Source organism: Nothoprocta perdicaria, unplaced genomic scaffold (assembly GCF_003342845.1).
Source record: "Nothoprocta perdicaria isolate Ctin4 unplaced genomic scaffold, notPer1 scaffold_47, whole genome shotgun sequence".
In the NCBI taxonomy this organism is placed as follows: domain Eukaryota; kingdom Metazoa; phylum Chordata; class Aves; order Tinamiformes; family Tinamidae; genus Nothoprocta; species Nothoprocta perdicaria.
The window spans coordinates 2,488,868-2,507,791 of record NW_020455721.1 but is presented as its reverse complement, the minus strand read 5'-3'; the positions used below and the strand labels follow the sequence as shown (position 1 = coordinate 2,507,791).

Genomic DNA, 18,924 nt, shown 5'->3' with positions numbered 1-18,924 from the left:
CGCCGCGGCCGCTCTGGCTGCGCCCGCGCTCTGCCAGGGCGATAATAACGCGCCGCTTTTGCTTCGCTTCGCAGGCCAGATGAGGCGGCCGCTCCCGCCGCGGGCCCAGGTGAGTCCTGCCCCGCAGCTCGGGGCTCCCGGTCTGTACGGGGAGCTGCGGAGGGGGAGGTGTCTGTGCCAAGGCCCTTTGGGGGGCTGCGGGCTGCACAGATACTGGTTGTCCCGTTGTCCCAATGCTGAAACACCAGCCCAAAGCTGGTAGGGGTCGTGTTCAACCTCTGGTTCCAGAGCCTTTCACACTTAAGCCCGGAATGTATAAGGAAAAAAAATGAGCAGGTGATAGTATACAAAGTCTTTACCAGTCAATGAAGTTGTAAGGATGGTTTTAAATAGAGCTGGAAACTACTTTTGTATGGGAGATTATATATATTTTTTTACATAAAAAATACTGTAATTTCATGGTATCAGTAAAAATTATGTAACATTATTCAAATCCTCAAGTAGAAAAAACAGACTCCTGTAGCCTCATGAGTATTTAAGCTCTCCTGACCTGTTCTTCAAAATATTTTACCAAAAAAAAAAAATGCTTTGGCCGTTTTTTCCTACAATTCTCTCATTCCAACCTTCTTTAATAAAATAGAGGGCGTGTTTAAGTGCTACTTTTTTTCCCTTTTATTCTTAAAAGGAAATGCTGGCCAAGTAGAGATTGAGCTTAGGCTGCTGCTGTGTTTTTTTGTCTCCGCACCATGTATTTACTAGGGAGAGCAAAGCCCATGGTGGACACTTAGCATGTCTGCGTAGCTGCTGTGTTCTGTGGGATTGTGTTGGTTTTTTTTTTTTTTTGTGGTCAATGTGTAAGAGCAAGGAGGCCAAATAGCTCTGGTCCTGTGGACCTGTCTTGTCCTTTCCCCTCCTGTAACAGCCCTTCTCTGAGGCCAGCGGGTTGTAGCCCTTGCAGCCCCCTCTTGGGGATTGACTTGGTGTCTCCCCCGGGCCTCTTCCTGTTGCTCTTCTGTGTATGTCTATTAAGTGTCTGTGTTTGTTTTAAATGACCGCCCTGAAGCCAAGCTTGCAAAGAAGAGCACGGGATGTGTCACTGGTGAGCACAAGAAGGCCAAGCCCAAGGATTCCAGGTAGCTGGAAGCAGGAGTCCCCGTGCCACTCCCGGGACTGCTGCACTCCAGCTTGCGGGGAGAAGGGGGTTGCTGCTTTATCATTGTGTTGCTCCCCTCTGTTCTTCCCTTGATGTTCTTCACGCTCTTGTTCTTGTGGGATAAAGGCCCCTTTAATGCGCTTCTGCAGCAGCCTGCTTGTAAAAAACAGTGTCTTTCAGGAGGCTGCAGGGCCCCGTTTCCATCCCAGCTCCTCAGAGCAGCTTGGGGGGGGGGGGGGTGTCCTCTGACCACTGCCCATGGTTGGGGGATTTGGGGTGTGTGAGGGAGGTGGCTTGTTTTTTTTCTCTAAAGTTTATTTTTGGGTAATACTTTTTTAAGTCTCATTACAGGACTTTAATGATTATTAATCAAATTACTATTAGTTAATTTCAAAGCTTGCTAAAGACATTATAACTTTAAAAGAAAAGGAGCAAAGATGAACTCTTTGTGTGTGTTGGACTTCAGTACTGTTTGCTTCTTGCTGTGTGCCTAGAAGTTTAAGCAACAGTAGCAGCACCACGGAAGGACCGAGCGTGTGTGTGTGTGAGAGAGAGCTTTCCTTACTGACCAGAAATGCCACATTTCTTTTTCAGCCGTGGAAAAGAGGAATTATGGGCGTGTTCCTGGAGCAGGGATGAGATGCAGGCAGGCCTGAGCACAGCCATGAAGGGTCTCTTACACCAGACTCATGTCCTCTGGGGGAGGCGCGTGTGTTTTGTGTCTGCTGCGCCTCCAGAGGGGCAGCTTTCTCCAGGGCCCCTTGCAGACTCCTGGGAACCCTTGCTAACAGACTAGCAAACTCAAGGCAGTAATGGCAAGGGCTTAGCCTTGGGTTTGCTTTTTTTTCCAAGCTTTCCAGGGCAGGACTGGTACTAAGTCTCAATCAGGCTTAGAAACCCTCTGTTGCGCTCAATACCAAAGTTAGAGAATTTGTTTTTGGGGCTTCCTGAGCAGCTGCCAGAACTTACATGCGGTGGTTGGTTTAAGCAGGTTGGAAGGCAGCTACAGGGCTGTGCGCCTGAAGGACGAGCCCGGCATGGGTCTCCACCAGCAGACGGCCCAGGCCTTCTTGTACAAGCACCTCTACGGCCCGGGCTCCAACCGCGTGGATGGTGAGCAGGGCCGGGCACGGCCCTCCCGTCTGCCCGGGCCACTGGTAACCTTGGGGACTTGCTTAACCTCACTAGGAACTCATCTCCCTTTCAGCAAATGAGTTTTTTTCACTTGAAAACAAGAAAAACCCAGTTAAAAAGGCTGCCGTTCAGTTTGTGGACAAGACTTGGGGTAAGTGTAAAAAGCGCAAGCGAGTGTTTGCCTAGGGCTGTGGGCCTCGAGCTGCCTTTTCACCTGTTCCCAACTTTCCTGTTGCTCTGGGCCTGTGGCTTGCTGCGCACCTGAGGGGCAGGGAGGGAGGATGTGCAGAGCCACCCAGCCCCTTACCTACTTCTTCCTACATTGAGAAGCAGCTGCAGCTGGGCTAGAAGTACTTGCCTACTTCAGTAGCATAGGGAGTGTTGCTTGAGTTTATAAACTCCTGAGTTATTTTATATATTTTTAAGTAGGTATCATATTGCACCAACACCAGGATCATAGAAGTTCTGTGTGAAGAGGGACAAAAATAGCTCTTGTTCTCCCTGTAAAACTGCAAAACTATAATAATGACAACAGACCCGTCTATCAGCTCTAGCCCTCCTGGTCAGTGCTTCCTGGTAGCCACATTCTGCTTTCTTACTTCCCCATTGAGGCTCTTGCTTGGGCTTGAAATGCTACAGTCATCTGTGCTTTGCTCCAAGAAAAAGCTCGAGTCTTTCTTTTCTAAGGACTTGAAAAAAAGCAGAAAGCAGCCAAGTTTAAGAAGTGCTGGCTGGCAGCAAACATGAAGAGCCTTGTGTGAAGATGACTCTTCCAGGGGGTGCTGTCAGGGCCTTGTACTGAGGGGTAACATCTCAGCAGCTGCTGCTCATGAGACTTTTTCACATCCCTCCTGCTGCACTCTGCAGCGCTTTGGGGTGCAGCGAGTGGCGCCTGCGGCAACTGCCTCCCCTTCCCCCTGAGACAAGGGGAGGGCAGCGGCTGCGGGGCCACAGCAGCCCTTCCCTGCCAGAGCAGCGGGAGAGAGCTGCCTTCAGGGGCAAGCGGGCAGAGAATAAAGAGGAATCGTTTTGTACACACTGCCTCGTGCACGTTATTCCTGCTTTTTCAGCCGTGCCAGGAGAGGCCTGGGGGCTTTGGAGCAGCCGCAGCTCCCTGCAGGGCCTGCAGCAGCAACACCACCACTTGTTTTTGCAAGAACACCCTAAAGCCCTAGCTCAGCACTGAGCTCAACGCCTGCATGCAGCCACCAGAGGCAAGAGGTGGCTGGGGTCTGGCCCCCTGCACTGCTGCAAGGCCGGGGGAGAAGCCCCGTTCTAGGGTGCAGCTGCAGGCCCCACAGAATGTAGCATACAAGTCCATGCTACCATAGCTGTAGAAGTAAATTTTTAATGGCTGGTTAAGTATGGTATCACTACATTTTATTGCAATATAGTACTATTTAAGCACTTTTAAAAATGCAAGGTGTACAAAGATTAAATTAAGACTGTAAATTGACTAAATATTTGGTTTTTATATAAATAGGTCATAACCACACTGTGTTGACATGTAATACTGTTATAATACAACAGTTAAACTGGTGAGTCTACACAACAGAAGCTGTCTGAAGTTAAACAAGGAAACAAAGTTGAAAAGACCATGTTAAAACAAAAAAACTACTAAGATCAACAGGTTGGGATTGTAAGTAGCAACAAACATATTCACTCAGCTCCTGAGTAATTCAAGTTTTACAGTACACATTAAAAAATATCATTTCTTCCCATCAACACTAGATATCCAAACCATCAGGTGTTTATGCATTTTGCAAATTACACTGATTGAACTATGTAACAATGGGGGTGGAGGTTGGCAAGTCGTCCTGCTCGGCCCTGACGTCACCCGCCTGCTAATACTACATCCACGCCTGGAGTCTCCCGCCCCGCCCCGGAGCAGCAGGATTTTTGGTTTGTTTTTGGACAATCGTTTCAAGGATTTGTAATTGTCAATCTGGATGCCGGACATTATCAGTGATACTCTTGACTCTTAGTTGTCCCAAGAGGTTTGAAGATGGAAATTTTTCTCCTAACGCTAAGTTAGAAATCATTTTGCATCATGCTGTAAACTAGGAAGCAACATAAAGCGACAGACTCGTCCTTAGTACATAATTAAACCCCCCGATTCCAGTCAGCGGCGCGATGCCGCGCCGCGGGCACCCCGCTAGTGCAGGTAGTCGTCCACGGTGGCGAAGGCGCAGGAGCCGATGCCCGAGCGCGCCATGAGGCCCAGGCACTGCGACGCCTGCCCCATGGCGAGCGCCAGCGGCGGCTGCTTTGGCAGGTTGTGAGTCTCTGCAAGAGAAGGGAGAGCAGCGGCGCTGTGCGGGGAGAGCAGCGCAAAGCCGGCTTAAGGGCTAAGCCTGCTCGAGTAAGGCCAGGAGCCCTGCCTTGGCCTGCACAGCTCACCCCAGCTTCAGGCAGGGAGGTGACATGCTCGGATTCCCCACAAGGCGCCAGCAGTGAGCACAGCACCAAGTAGTTTGAAAACAAAAAGCATTTTCCATCCACTGACTGTTGAGCTCCCTCAACAGGCTTCAGTTTAGTGCCACGCCACAGCCCCGGGCAGCTGTCCCCGCACGGCGCCCCGCGGCCTTACCTAGTATTGCACTATTGAGCACAGAGCACACAGGTTCTCTCTGTATCGGGTCAAGCTGGTTTCCCACAGGACTGCTCCAGGGATCGGAATACGCAAGTAAACTGAATGCATCCTGTGGAAAGACGAGGCTCGTCAAGTGTATTTACTAGCCCCCAATATATATATATATTTATATAGACAGTCCTCATTCCCTGAAGACATCTTCCTGCAGCGCGTGGAGGGGCTCCGGCGCAGCAGGCCCTACCTTCAGCATTTTCTTGTTCGCCGTGTTTTTGCCACACTCTCTTCTGAGCTGCTCGCTCATCGCTTGCAGCTCTCTCCCAAAGTGGATCATTCTCTCGATAGCCGCTTGGCTGCCCCCGCAGAGCTGGCGCCGTAGCTGGCTGGAATCTACTTCTGCAAGAACGACACTGGCGTCACCACCACGAAGAGCGGCGGCAGCAAAGGCCAAGGGGGGCTACGGCATCGGCTGCGTCCAGAACACACCGGCTCTCTCCGACGGAAACACGCAGAGCCAGCGAGCGTGGCAAAATGGGGCACTACAGGGCCCCTTCCTTAACTAGCAGTAGCTTAGGGGATTTTGTTAACTGCAAAGCCGGGCTCCTGATGCTGTAGAGGGGCTTTTTGTCTGGTCATGGTTATTTTTAAATTAACTGCAGGCTAAACCAAGATGTCAGAGAGAAGCGTTCTTGTTTTAAAGAACTGCTGGCTTAAGGAGGTGTGCATTTATTTATTTATTTTCCCTGGGGCAGCTCTGCATGCAGGCAGAGCTTCCTTGGGAAGCAGCCTCTGCTCCCTGGCTCTAGAGGTGCCCACAGTTTGAGCTACCTTTTCAGCTGTTTGGCAGGGCACTTCCATGGCAGACCAGCTGCCAAATAAGGAAAACAAGGATAAAATAAGGAAATACTTCAGTTGCCCAAACTGCCCAGACAGACACTGCTATAAAGCCACGAGCAAAAGCTATTCAGGTATATAAAATCTTCCCAAATGATCTAGTATACAGTCCATGCTCCTAGCAAAATGCATTTGCTTAATAACTTGGATATTTAAGACTTCCTTTGTAACCTAGGAGAAGATTAGAAGCACTTTCTTTGCTGTATACTTCATTATTTCCAAGTTATTTCACAAATGCCAGTGATTTCAGAGGATATTCATAGTTTGTGAACAGTATATCAATCCTTGGTTTCTCAGAAACCTTTTCCAACAATTTAAGTAACCTGTATGAAAGAGATTTACCTAGTCCTTGCCTTTCCCCCATCGACAGCACTAACAGAATTCTCATCTACCCTTGCGGTACAGAACGGCTCCTCCTTCTCATTTTAACCTTGCTGTACTGCACAGTACTGGCCACTATTTCAAACAGGTACTAGAATAGTCATTTTTCACTTGGTTTGCCTTAGAAGCTGTCCCAAGGCTGGCGTTTCCAGCAGCCTGCAGACTCGAGGCCCCATTAAGGCCACCTCGGAGGCAGCTCTGCAAGTGCAGAAGTGTCAGGCTGGATTCTGCCCCTCGCAGGCGCTCCCGCCCGGAACAAGCACCGCGGGGCCACCCACCGCATCGGGGTCAGGGAGGGCTGTAGGGTCTCTGGCCAAGGTGTCCTGGCACACAGGGTACCTGCATAAACACCTCACATAACAGCAAGACCGAGCGTGAAACAGCCCAAGTTAAATGGGGTTGATTTTAGAGCTGCACGATACAGAACAGGGCATTTCTTTGGTGGAAAACAATCTTTTCCATCACTTATTTTTCCCTGAGCATTCCCTATTAACGCCTACAGAGTTTGTATTCTTCAAATAGAAGTGATTTGGAGTTTCAGCTCTTACTGGCACCTGCTAGGATGCCATGAGGACGATGGTGATAAAAGGATGGAAGGAAGACAGAAAAGCAACTGTTAGCCCTAACACCTTGAGGTGTCCTAAAGCAGTCAAATGACCTCAAAGGTATTTTCTTAAACTCATGGATATTTAAAGTGGCATCCGTGTCTACTTCCCCCTGCGGTCACACAAACATCAGTTCCCCTTAAATCAGTGTTAAAAGATGGACATTCAACAGCAGCAAGACAAAACTAAGCTCCCAGCTCATACCCCTAATTTTCAAGTCGGGAAGCATTGCAAGTAAAAACATAACCTTGTTGCCATCACTTAATAAAAATGTAAGAAATATCACTGCAGACCCATTTCTGTGTCACATTCTTCCATTTCGTGATCATGTTTAGAACTACCATTTAGGAAGCCATTGGATGAAGTCTCAGCAACCCCATTGGAGTAGTGATCTGTTTCCATGTCTACATCATTGCTGCAAAGAGAGGAATACACAACAATTTTCAGCCATACCCAAGCACTTAGGGTTATTCTTGTTGCAACCTCAGCACAGAACTTCATCCTGGCTAACAAAATCCTGCTTTCAAATACTGCCAGGCTAGATCACAGATTTTTCCCATTACGAGCAGTAATACCAGAGCACCACGGATTTTAAGGCTGTCCCAACCACCATTAACATTCAGAAAAACAACATTTTCAGGTGATGAAACATTAAACACATGCCCAGTAGTGCTCAAGAATCAAGAGCATCACACTTCCTAAAGGCTTGGCAAGCCACAGCTTGGTGATGATGCCCAGATTAATATATTTATTTTACTCTCCGAATTGAAGGGGTTTGCACAGGCAGCAGTGATTGCAGTTAAGCAAACAATTCTTGCTAGGAATGAAATGGAAGAGTCCATATTTCACATGCCTCTTGATTTTGTTTACTCTGCAAGTATGGCTGCAAATGCAGAGCATCTAAATAGCTTCTCATTACCCAAACTATTTCCTATCCTATTCAGTCAGCACTGGGTAACTCCTGCAAGAACAGCACTCTTGGCTACTCCCCTTCCATAAAAACCAGTGTGTTCTCAAGGGACTAAAATTATTGACAGTGTTTTAAACTAAAATCCCAAGTGCTTAGGAGCTCGTTCATCTCCCCTATACAACTTCATACCCGGCCATGGCTTGCTATAAGCAATTTTTTTTTGCCTCCTGCATTTCTTTTAAGCAAGCAGGAACACACAGCAGTGCGTTTACCACAAACCCCGCTGGCCTGAGTGCGTTAGGGAGCTGAGGAGCCACAGGGCTCTACATCCTCCGGTGCTCCTTTCAACTCTCCTTCCAAAGGAAAGTCGCATCCCACTGAGCCCTCCCGTCTGCTCTACAAAGCCAGGGGAACCGGAGCACGGAGGTAAGTCGGGACCATCTGGGCGTGACTCACCTGGAGTAGCTGTTAACCTGCTGCGATCTGGATACGTTTATGTTGTTGAGCTCTGGTACATTCAAGCTGGTGCTCGTGTGTTTACTGTGACAGTAAGACTGATGCGCTTTGTTGGATATTACTCCATTACTGCAACTACTTTCAAAACCTGAAAGGAAGAAGTTCACCCAACTGTAATTATTTACAAACCCATCTGTAACAAGTGATTTGTGCAAGTGAAACGGGCGTAAGTATCTGGAGAATATAGAACTGGATAGCCAGAAGGGATACACCACTCCTGCAAAATCTTGTCTCGTCCAGTGCAACCTTTAGGAATGGAAGTAGACATTCATCTTACTAATTCTTAAGCATATAACTCCCCTGATCAATAGAAAATAACATTCAGCGCTGAAAACACTTCATATGTTGCTATACTTACATAGCATCCCCTCTCCCCTATATAATTACTTTAATTGCTAATACTATGCTTTGCTAAATAAAACTATACTGTATTGTTCAAATACTGCCTAATAGCTCATCCGACCTTTCCAAAACATGATGAATAAACTGATACTTGAAGCAAACGTGTAATTCCCAGTTGCATCAAATCCCAATGCAGAGCTGCCCAGGATCTGCTAATTCAGACACAGGTCCCAGGGAGGGCTTGTTAGATTTGCCCTTTTTGCCTTCGGGGACATCTCAGACATGTCCCCGATTGCCACCCCACACAGCCTATGGCATTTACATCACTCTGCCTGCAGCACAAGTTCCCACCCCAAGGACAACAGGCGCTCACCTTGGAACCCCCCCGACACACACAATCCTTCCTTAAAAGCATTTTATAAAATCCTACCTTGCAAATGCTTAGTAAAAGCAAGGACAGATGCAAGAGAGATTTGACTCCATTTATACACTTCCCATTTCTCAAGCGACTGAGGATACGTATTTTACATCGTTAAAAATACTCTTTTTGAGTAGTTCTGAATTCTGAAAGAATTCAGCCTCAATTCTGAAGTAAAACCAATAATCAGTCTGAAAGACTTAGCCTTTATTATGGCCACAAGCTGAAGCACCAAAAGTTCCACAGGAACTTAAGAAAAAATTTCTTAACAGTGAGGGTGACAGAGCCCTGGCACAGGCTGCCCAGAGAAGTTGTGGAATCTCCCTCTCCAGAGATCTTTAAAACCCCCTTGCATGCAGCCCTGTGCCATGTGCTCTGGGTGTCCCTGTGTGAGCAGGGGGGTTGGATTAGATGATCTCTGAGGTCCCTTCCAACTTTAAGCATTCTGTGATTCTAAGGTTTAGTATTTAACTCTTCCCAGGACTCCCAATTACAGACAAAGCCCCACATACGTGGTCCATTCTCCAAGGCAACTTACCAGGAAAGTGTGTGCTGCTCCCTTTTCCTGCTGCCAAACTGTGAATATTCATTCCATGGCTGGGGCTCATGCTAGGACTACTAAATGACCGGGGGCTAACCGGGTAACTGTCCTGGGATTTCGGGCTGTGGCCTCCCAGACACCGCACCTCGCTGTCGGTCCCATTCACCATCTCTATGAACTGGCGCACCCTGAACAAAAGACAGAGCAGTCAGGTCAACGAGCCACTCGTGCCTCTCCGCTCACCAATGAAAGCAATTATTTTAGTGTAAAATATGCAAGGAGTGTTTAAGAAAACCCCAAATACTGCATGTCAGTGACCCAATCTTCGAGAAGCTTAAGAGTGTTTGGTCAAAATATAAAATTGATAAATTTGCGAGGGAGAAAAACAGGAACCTTATCTTCAAGGCCTGATTTCAGCAGTAAAGCTAAGCCCTCAGAAAAGTAAAGTTTTTTTTTTTTTTTTTTTAAACTGTTCTGTTTTACTGGCAGGGGCAATGTTATTCCTTGAGAAGGATATGAAGTTATGCAGTCCTGAGTCATTTCTCTCAAAGTAAATGTCTGGAACGGTAAGTGTTACAGTGATGAGGCTTAACATTAAACATCTGCACTGGAAAAGTTTCGAAAGAAAAGCAAGCTCATATACAAACCTTCCCCTTAGAGGCTGTTCCTTTTTGACAAATTACTTTATATGAGTTTTATTATGGACTCTGATGAAATTCAGAAATACTGCCTGATGTTTAGATTTGGACTGTCTTAATAAAAGCAGCACAGTTTGAACAACAGGTCCTGGTTTTCACCGGGAGGAGGTTCATGTGAAAAGGCCCAGGAGCTCTGTGATAAAACTCACAACAGCTTCGTGTGAATTCTGCTCCGCACTCGAGTACGACAGATTTCATAATCTACCTTCTAAGTTCCGTACCAAATGGTACATAACATCGTATTACTGTGCCCTTGTTTGCTAACAGTTTGTTTTTGTTTGGCACCAGATTTTACAACATGATACCAAATTCTGGAGCAGCAGTGCAGCTGGCATGCAGGAAAAGCCAGGAGGAGCCGAGGAGAACGTGTGCTGGGGAGCCAAGGCAGCTCTTTGGGAAGGAGCTTTCGAAACAGCTCGTCGTTGATTTAACCCGCTCTGTAAAGCCAGGCATCCAGAGGAAGGGACCAGCTCACGCGACAGGGCTCAAAGGCCTCAAATGCGGTAACTTCTATATGTATTAAACATGATTTTTAAAACAGCGCTAGAGGACAACTTGGCACTGAGATGGAAATTATGCTGCAAAACATAGAACCTCAATGACAAAACCTAACTGAGTATGTAGCAAATAGAGCACAAAGAAAAAGTGAACTAAATACATTTGCTAAAAATGCTGCTTAAGTTTCTGCGAAAGCTTTAAATGAGTAACTGTCTAGTCCCAGAGGTACTGTGTCATCTATAAACACACATCTGTAGAATTTGAAGACTCACTTTAATGCAAATAAGAGATTAGGATTTCTTTCTAGTAAACTTGGATACAACTGTTGTGTTGTTTCAATGGCTTCTCCCATTCTTCCTGCTAAAACCAATTTCTGAATTCCTGTTCACCAAAAAACAAATAAGAGATTAGGATTTTTTTCTAGTAAACTTGGATACAGCTGTTATGTTGTTTCAATGGGTTCTCCATTCATCCTGCCAAAAACAATGTCTGAATTTCTTTTCATCAAAAACAACATCAGTTTAAAAGGACATCTTAAGGATTAACACATATAAACAAATGATTAAAGACACTGCAAGCATCAATCAACAGGTTTTCCCTTTTAGAAAAAAAAGAAGTGTAAAGACAGACCACAAACCATTCCTTAAAACGTTCACCAGGGAAACTTAAAAAATCTGCAGTTCAGCTACAAATACTTAAAGGCCTCCTCATTAAATACTGTTGTTTAGTGCCAGGGTCTAACTACCTTGGACTCAAATTGCTCCTTTAGAGCTGGATTAAGATTACAGACTCATTTTCATACCACTACAAATAAGCACACGGCCAACTAGGGTCACCCAAGACCCTCCAGATAACAGCCCATCCCCACAGGTTCAATTCTGACCAAGGAAATCCCAATTTGCTCTGTGCCACAGTCACAGAAACGCCCGTGCTCTTGCAGCAGGGGCCTGCGTGAATGGAGAAGGCACCGTTTTAATCAGGTTGCCAAACAGAACTCAACAATTAAAGTTATTTTTCCCTCATCTTTTTCCCCCCTTTACAATTGCGGATTTGAAAATACAAAACTTTTTTTTTGACACAGAAATATTCTCTAAACTCTACTACTTTTCATAGTTGAGCTGAAAGTCTCAACTTTTGTCAAGACTATACTTTGCATTCCTATTCGTGACTGACCATTAGCTCTCACAAACACGATTCAGGAGACATTAGAAGACATTAGACACGTTGAAGACAAATCACCATTTTCCATTCAAGAGACACACAACTGGTAGCGTTCCACATTTCTCTATGCTAAACAAATCCCAAAACTATCAATGCAGAAGTTCATCTTAATCGTTCATAAATGTGCAATTTTAGATGAAAGCAATGAACTGGACTACAGAGAAATGCTGGAAGAAATTTCTACAAAAAGTGTTTAAGAGAAAGTGGCAGGTTAAATGTGTTCAAGCAGCAAAAGGAAAAGGATGCAACGAGCTTTACAGCCTTACTTTGTCTATTTTTAATGGAAGCTAATTCTTCTAGCACAGTCTGGTCTGTGGACCTGGCGAATGCCTCTGCTGTTGCACAGTAGCCATGGTGAACTAAGTAAGAGGAGACCATTCTAAAAATAAACAAAAACAAAGCTCAGAAACGCTCATTAGCAGCAGGTAAGAAGCAGAGGACTTCCTGAATGCAAGACTCCTTTCCTGGAAAAAAACAGTAAATTAATTAAATTCTATTTGAAAGTCAAGACATTTCTAAAGCAGTCAGAAAAAAAAAAACCAAATTGGTTAATTGCGAGCCAGCATCTTCTCCAAAATGCTGTGGGAAAACAAACTAACAAACAAACCTCCACCAGAAAGGTGAGGTCTATTGTGACGAATTTCTATAAATTTGTCATTACCCAAAGGTAGGACCAATGACAATATTACCTCCAACTATTCTTTATTTTTCATTGTATATATAGAAATAAAACTTTTTTTTTGATTGACTCTTTTTACTGAAGTGAAAAACACAAAGCAAAAACGACCATTTTTTCCAACCCATACGGCAGCGTGCCACAGCGGGAAGGAAAGAGAAATTATTTCCAGAGCATGAAGTATCCAAACTGCCAGCTTTGATCATGGCATTTTTTCTAATCTCACCAACCCAAATTAGTCCCAAATTTAAACGATTCACATTCATTGTTACAAATTTTTAAGTAATGCTACAGATAACTCTGAAGATGTCAGTGAAACTATTCTCACTAATTTTTAATATGATTTGCATGGTCAAGAAAGAGAAAAGACGCCTTGAAAAGCTCTGAACTCACCCAGGACAAACACTTGAAACAACAGTATACAAACCCTTACTTCTGAATCATTGTCTGCCACTCTCCTTCCCGATCTCCTATTGGAAATCTGTCAATCTGGGCTTGAATTTTGGTTCTCCATTCTCGCATGTAGTCTTCAATATCAAATACAAATGGGTGTTGTCCAAAATTAGCATCCACCACCTCTCCTGGTGTTTGAAGGCCTACTGTAGGGTACAAGTTTGGCTGCAAGACATTTTTTGGTTAGTTTTTCCTATTATTCTCCATTCCCCATTTTTTTCCCAACTCTCTAATATCCCCAATGTTACTAGTGCTGTGTAGAAAGAAACACCACTGGGTCATCTGTCCAGTGGTTAAAGGAACTTATACCAGCTCAGCAGTACAAGCACTGATACATTTTATTCCCAATGGTCGAAGTTCTTTGAAATAAAAAAGCCCTACTGATAATTCTTGTTCTAGTCTGAAAATGTAGTTTTTTAAAACTGCTCAAGTTTACAACTTCGGGTTCAATTACACAGAATATTAAATATTTCTTTAAATGCTTTTTTAAAGAGCTGGATTAAAGTTTCTTTTAAAAAGAGAACAAAAATTAAACTTACAAAGTGGGCCATTTTCCTTTTGGGGTGAAATACTTAAAACATCGCTGATTTTTAGCAGTAAGAATTGACAGGATAGAGAACTCATTAGCCTCAAAGTCCAGTGTGGCGCCTAAAAGGAACTGTGACAGTGCATTGAAGTTCTCGTGAATTCCTGGACTTGTATCTAAAAAAAGACTTTAAAGCATTTATTGTGGGTTTAGTTTTACTTTCTCCTCGGAGATCAGGACTCACTGCAAATTTTAAATATGCCAAATAAGAGTAAAATCTGCTTGATGGGATTGAAGTAACTTAAACGTGAGTAGCACCTGAGCAACGGCAAAGTGAATGTTTTTATTTAAATATACATCAGATTTACACTTCAATGAAAGGATCATCCTACAGATAAGCATACTATTAATATATAGTATGCTTAACTATAGCATATTTGCATATAGTAACTATTAATATAACTGACTTTCAGCTATCAGGGGGAAACACATTGACACGCAGGTCACTAGGAACACAGAACCCCAGTGAAGCCAAGAAGAATATTCTGGTTGGTAAAGCCGTAACAAAGCCTTCTTATAAAAACAAATAAAAAGAAACGAGAAATGAACATTTTCATGGTCTAGACCAGGCAATGCAGCAAGAGAAGCTGCTCAGTGGACGGTAGCGAGGAGCCCAGCTCGGAAATGTCGCGGTGCCCGAGTGCTGCCCGCGCGGAGCCGCCTGCCGCGCTGCAGCCCGGCCCAGCAAACCTGAAGCCACGGGGAGCAGAAGAGCAAGGCAAGCGCAGCATCGGGCACAGAGCACACGTGCAGAATGAGTTAAGCACAATTCCACTGAAAAGGCTTTGGGCATCTATGCGTCTTAAAGTAATTAAAAAATATATATTTTCACATGTTCCATGTTATAGAATAAACAGAACAGAAAAAGATTTTGCAATCTAGCCATCAAGCAGGAGCTAAAATAATTACTGTCTGAAGCAGCCAACTTTCCTGTGATGATATATATGTGACTGTGATGATATACAGCTCTGTGAATGTGCACAATGTTGGTGCTTTAACCTTGGCCATAGGGCCTGCATCTGTCAAAGCAAGCAGCAAGTAATTGAATATACTACTTTCTGGTAAACTTCAGATGTAAATTCAGGGAATTCTGATTGAACAGGAACACTTTCCCTCCCATCCCTGCATGAGGACTGCTGTAAGAACAAAATACTCTTCACTTGAATTAACAAACATTCATTGGTGATAAGCATCTAATATTACACGGATTGTCATTGTGTTTCCAAGCACAGGATACATGTGAAACACCACTTTATATTACACATCATTATCAGCCATTTGAAAATGCACTTATCTTACCGGTAAGTCTGTGAAAGCGATGCCTGTAACGAAGATAAAATTAAGATTAGTTTCCATATGTCTGAATTCTAGCCTGATCTTCTAAAGTAGATCATTATTTGTCTAGAAAACTCCCCCAAACATTGAAAAATAAGTACTGAAGTGTGATGATATCCATGATGCCTGGGTACCGCTGTTTTTAAGTAAAACAGGGCATCATTTGGCAAAAAATGCTTTTAATTCAAAGGCACACCTATTTTCAAAGTAGGGCAAAAACTCAGAACTATCATATGGATATGCAGACTAGAAAGCTTTAAAATTTGGGTATTTACATGTAAAGAAAATAAAGATCTTTCTGCACTTGCATATCTCAGTATGGAGAAGCTGTCTGTGGTGTCTTTCTTGGCTCTTCCCAAGCAGTCATTATGTTTACGTGGAGGATTACGTATCTGTAATACTCTAAACCAGCCTAACAAGGCGCTCTAATCCACATGGGAACGTTTTGGTCTTTGAACAAGGTGGTTCCATATCCTGTTACATAATCACAAACATCCAGCCAGCCATAAATCGCAGAAGGTCATTTTGCTGACTCGGGATTAAAGAATAAGAGAGTCCTCCACATATCCAGGAACTTAAATATCCATATTTAAATATCCACATATCCAGGAAAGGAATCTAGAAAGAACAGCTTTGAGCTACGAGTAAGAGGAACTCTACTTCTGACAGCCAAACAGTCACACATTACTTCAGAATTTCCTTCAATGCTGCATATATTTCTTCAACTTTACTTGTACGCAATGATTCAAATCTATTCTTCTCTTCAAGCTTGTATTTGTTTTATAGAAATGTCATTTCCAATTTAAGATTAAAACAAAGCTTTTTACCTTCTGTCCTAAATCCCACCCCTGCTTTCTATATCTTCACTCTTCAGCAAGACCTCAAATCTCAATGCTGCATATATTTCTTCAACTTTACTTGTACGCAATGATTCAAATCTATTCTTCTCTTCAAGCTTGTATTTGTTTTATAGAAATGTCATTTCCAATTTAAGATTAAAACAAAGCTTTTTACCTTCTGTCCTAAATCCCACCCCTGCTTTCTATATCTTCACTCTTCAGCAAGACCTCAAATCTCAATAGTGGCTGGATTCTTTACTCACATTTTTGCTGTCTGAGCGATGAATTGACTAAATCTTTCTGTTTCTTCCAAACTCACTCCAACTCTATCATTCTACTTATTACCTCTTCACATCCCCATTTTTTTGCAAGCTATCACTGCTCTGTCTAGCCAGAAGTTTTGACATCCAACTCATCCTCATCCAAAATGACCACGGCAGTTGCCAGCATGGATAAGTGATGATCAAGTGGCAATTTCCACCCCTTTAAGCAGAGGGTTAAGGTACACTCCAAGTTCAGGTCACAACTCTTTCTGCCAGCACTTTCTGCAGTGTCAAACACAGAGCTGAGTGAATGGCTACATCTATGGTCTGCAAAAGAAACCTCAGTGTCCCAAGTCATGATTTTACGGGAATTTTGGACAATGAGTAGCAACAACAGCTTGGAAAGACGACCAGATTTTTCCCCCTAACACAGAGGCAAGCTCACATCAGAGAGGCAAGTTAGCGAAGTCAAGCAACAGCAAAGAGCTGCCCGGCTTCCTTCTGAAATTCTGAAATGTTTGTCAGGCTGTCCCTATGACAGATACCATTTTACTGGCCTCTCCTCAACTACGCCATTCAGCTTCCCTTTGGAACGCATTTTAATACGTGTTATTTCACAGTTGGCCTAATCCAATCCAATTGAAGGCTTCCAGGGAGGGAGGAGGCTTGGTTCCTTCTTACTTATTAGCTCTTCCATGCACATAACCCCAAGCACAGTCAGAAAACCATGAGCTTTTGGGCTGATCAAAAGAATCTGACCCAACTTACCTGTGGCAAAACATCACTAGCTCCAAGCACAGGAGCAGCTGGCTCCCACTCTCAGCTCTAACCCACCAGTTAAGCACTTTGGTAAACGAGACATGAACCCCTATCTTCAATTTTAATGTATTGCCTGGAATAGGGCCAATAGAGAAGACTGTGTCCCACTGCCCTCAGCATTTAACAGCTGGTAAGGTATCAACTCCAGGTACACATTGAAATGACAAGAACATTTAGCCTCATAACAGGATCAGGGAATGGTTCCATCGGAAGGAACCTTTGGAGGCATCTAAGCTTGGTTCTAAGAAGAAGACTGTGCAACTCCAAAGTTAGACCACGTTGCTCAGGGCCGGAGCGAGCTGAGTCTTGCTCTGAGAAATGAGGAGAATAATTTAAATCACGTCACTCCCTTACAAGTTACCAACCTGCCCTCGTATTTGGAAGTGGTAGAACACAGATCATTGACCTCATTTTAAGAGTCCATAGCTCAATAACATCTTACTTCATTCCAACCTAGACCTTCTTCTTCTTCTTACCACCTTCCCCTATCATCCGTGTCATTACCCCTGAAAAAAATTCTTTTTCTTTCTAAGCCTGATTCCTTGGAATTTTCCGCTTCTTCCAATGCACTTCCAAGATCTATTCACAAAGCCCCAACGCTCTGGCTTATCCTTAATGCAGGAAATGGACGTTCTTTTCCCACAACATATGCCTTTGCTGATTAAATCGCATGCAGCTACTGAATTATCACAGAGTGCATCAAAAAACTACACTCCCATCCCAGCCTTCAAATTAAAAATTGTCTTGCAATGCTGCGCAATGCTAAAATTCATCACAAAGACCCAATGGACTTGATTTCAGGAAAAACTGTGTAATTCACGGCTTTATCTCAACTATGCATGGTTCCAGACTGGGAATACAAAAGACATTTCCTTAACGGATGTTTAAAATAATGTCCATTCAATTTAAAGGTTGTAGAGGAGGCGACAGGCTCCCCATATAGCAGCACCAACTTTTAAAGTTATCCCCATTCTCTTTGGTCCAGAAGACAGATTGGCAGTCTTGCTCCAACCTGCTTACATATGTACTTATAAAGGAGAACAAACCCACAGGCTTGGGCTTAACCAGTACAAATTCTGACAAGAATTACTGTACATTTTAAGCATCAAACTAGTCCCCTCAGTAGCCCTGAGTTCATAAATAGAGATCCAATGTAATAAGATGCCATGGTGAACCCCTCCAAATTCACAAGGAAAATGTGCAGAAGGAACATACAGAATCATTCTTCCCACTTCTGTAATTAATCCATAGATTACAGGACTATTAAAAGACCTATCCAAACACCTGGAAGAGAGCTCCCGATCTAAAACTTCCGGAAAAGCACCAGCTTTACAAAACGCTAACATTAAGGACAGTGTTTCTCCATACCCAAGCTGTGTCCGTTCTTGGTGTAGAAGCAGGTGTTATTGATGAGGTTGACGCAACAACCGATGACGTCACCCGTGGTAAACGTGGGGCCGTAAGGTTGTCCGGTTCCGGAGGAACAGAACGAATGTCCGTCATCGCCATGGTAACCATATGAATGCTTATCCCAACCTAGGGAACAGAGCATTTCAGACGTCCGCCTTTAAGTGAGTATATTCCAATCCAAGCTAATAAAGTTAATTAACATGCTCAGCTTTCTGGTTGCTAAAATTTCTTAACAAATGTGTTTCCACAAAAAGACAACTTCTCCTATCAAGATGGCTGAGCAGGCAGTTCCATTTGTAGCACCCCGCGAATAACAGCAAGTCAGGAAAAAGACCTGCTTTTCTCTTTAAGCAAACTTGCAAAATGAGCAATGCTGAAAACACGATCAGGCACAACATTCAAATTTGAAAAGCTATCTGCAGATCTGACGCGTCCCAGTAAAGCGGTGACGATTCCTCTTGTTCTCCCTTTCATCCTGCAAAACTCTTGCAGCCGTATGTCATAATCACATTCTTCCTGGCTAAAGCCCAAACAGGCATGTTTTGGGAAAGGCACTTCTCCTGATTACTCCTCATGACTGCTCAGCAGCAAGTAGCACTCTTCAGAAGAGCTGCCTCTAGACCACAGAGCCACTAGCTTCGC

The 18,924-nt window shown here is 44.0% G+C and overlaps 2 protein-coding genes across 3 annotated transcripts in view; one reads left to right on the top strand and one right to left on the bottom strand.

Moving 5' to 3' along the window:
* Nucleotides 1–83: 83 nt before the first annotated feature.
* Nucleotides 84–3,193, top strand: NOL7 (nucleolar protein 7). The gene is made up of 5 exons (XM_026047067.1): nt 84–109; nt 1,064–1,133; nt 2,145–2,266; nt 2,361–2,438; nt 2,975–3,193. Exons 3-5 carry the CDS (start codon nt 2,191–2,193, stop codon nt 3,046–3,048), a joined length of 228 nt encoding a protein of 75 aa, XP_025902852.1. The 5' UTR covers nt 84–109; nt 1,064–1,133; nt 2,145–2,190; the 3' UTR covers nt 3,049–3,193.
* A 546-nt stretch (nt 3,194–3,739) lies between these two features.
* The window catches only part of RANBP9 (RAN binding protein 9), a 34,884-nt gene continuing 19,699 nt past the window's right edge, over nt 3,740–18,924 (bottom strand). Inside the window, exons 4-14 of one of the 2 annotated variants that reach the window (XM_026047065.1) lie at nt 18,241–18,408; nt 14,916–14,938; nt 13,011–13,195; nt 12,168–12,280; nt 10,953–11,061; nt 9,482–9,672; nt 8,124–8,271; nt 7,051–7,172; nt 5,122–5,273; nt 4,878–4,989; nt 3,740–4,573 (exon numbers count right to left, since the gene is read on the bottom strand). In XM_026047065.1, coding sequence (XP_025902850.1) covers nt 4,443–4,573; nt 4,878–4,989; nt 5,122–5,273; nt 7,051–7,172; nt 8,124–8,271; nt 9,482–9,672; nt 10,953–11,061; nt 12,168–12,280; nt 13,011–13,195; nt 14,916–14,938; nt 18,241–18,408 — 1,454 coding nt within the window. In that variant the 3' untranslated portion in view covers nt 3,740–4,442. The remainder of the gene's footprint in view (nt 4,574–4,877; nt 4,990–5,121; nt 5,274–7,050; nt 7,173–8,123; nt 8,272–9,481; nt 9,673–10,952; nt 11,062–12,167; nt 12,281–13,010; nt 13,196–14,915; nt 14,939–18,240; nt 18,409–18,924) is intronic. The other variant, XM_026047064.1, reaches the window with a different exon arrangement.

Bases quoted from the DNA above. Each gene is read 5' to 3' on its own strand.
- NOL7 (XM_026047067.1), top strand. From the start codon at position 2,191: ATGGGTCTCCACCAGCAGACGGCCCAGGCCTTCTTGTACAAGCACCTC. The intron at 2,267-2,360 runs GTGAGCAGGGCC...TCTCCCTTTCAG, and splicing joins GGGCTCCAACCGCGTGGATG to CAAATGAGTTTTTTTCACTT. The intron at 2,439-2,974 runs GTAAGTGTAAAA...TTCTTTTCTAAG, and splicing joins GTTTGTGGACAAGACTTGGG to GACTTGAAAAAAAGCAGAAA.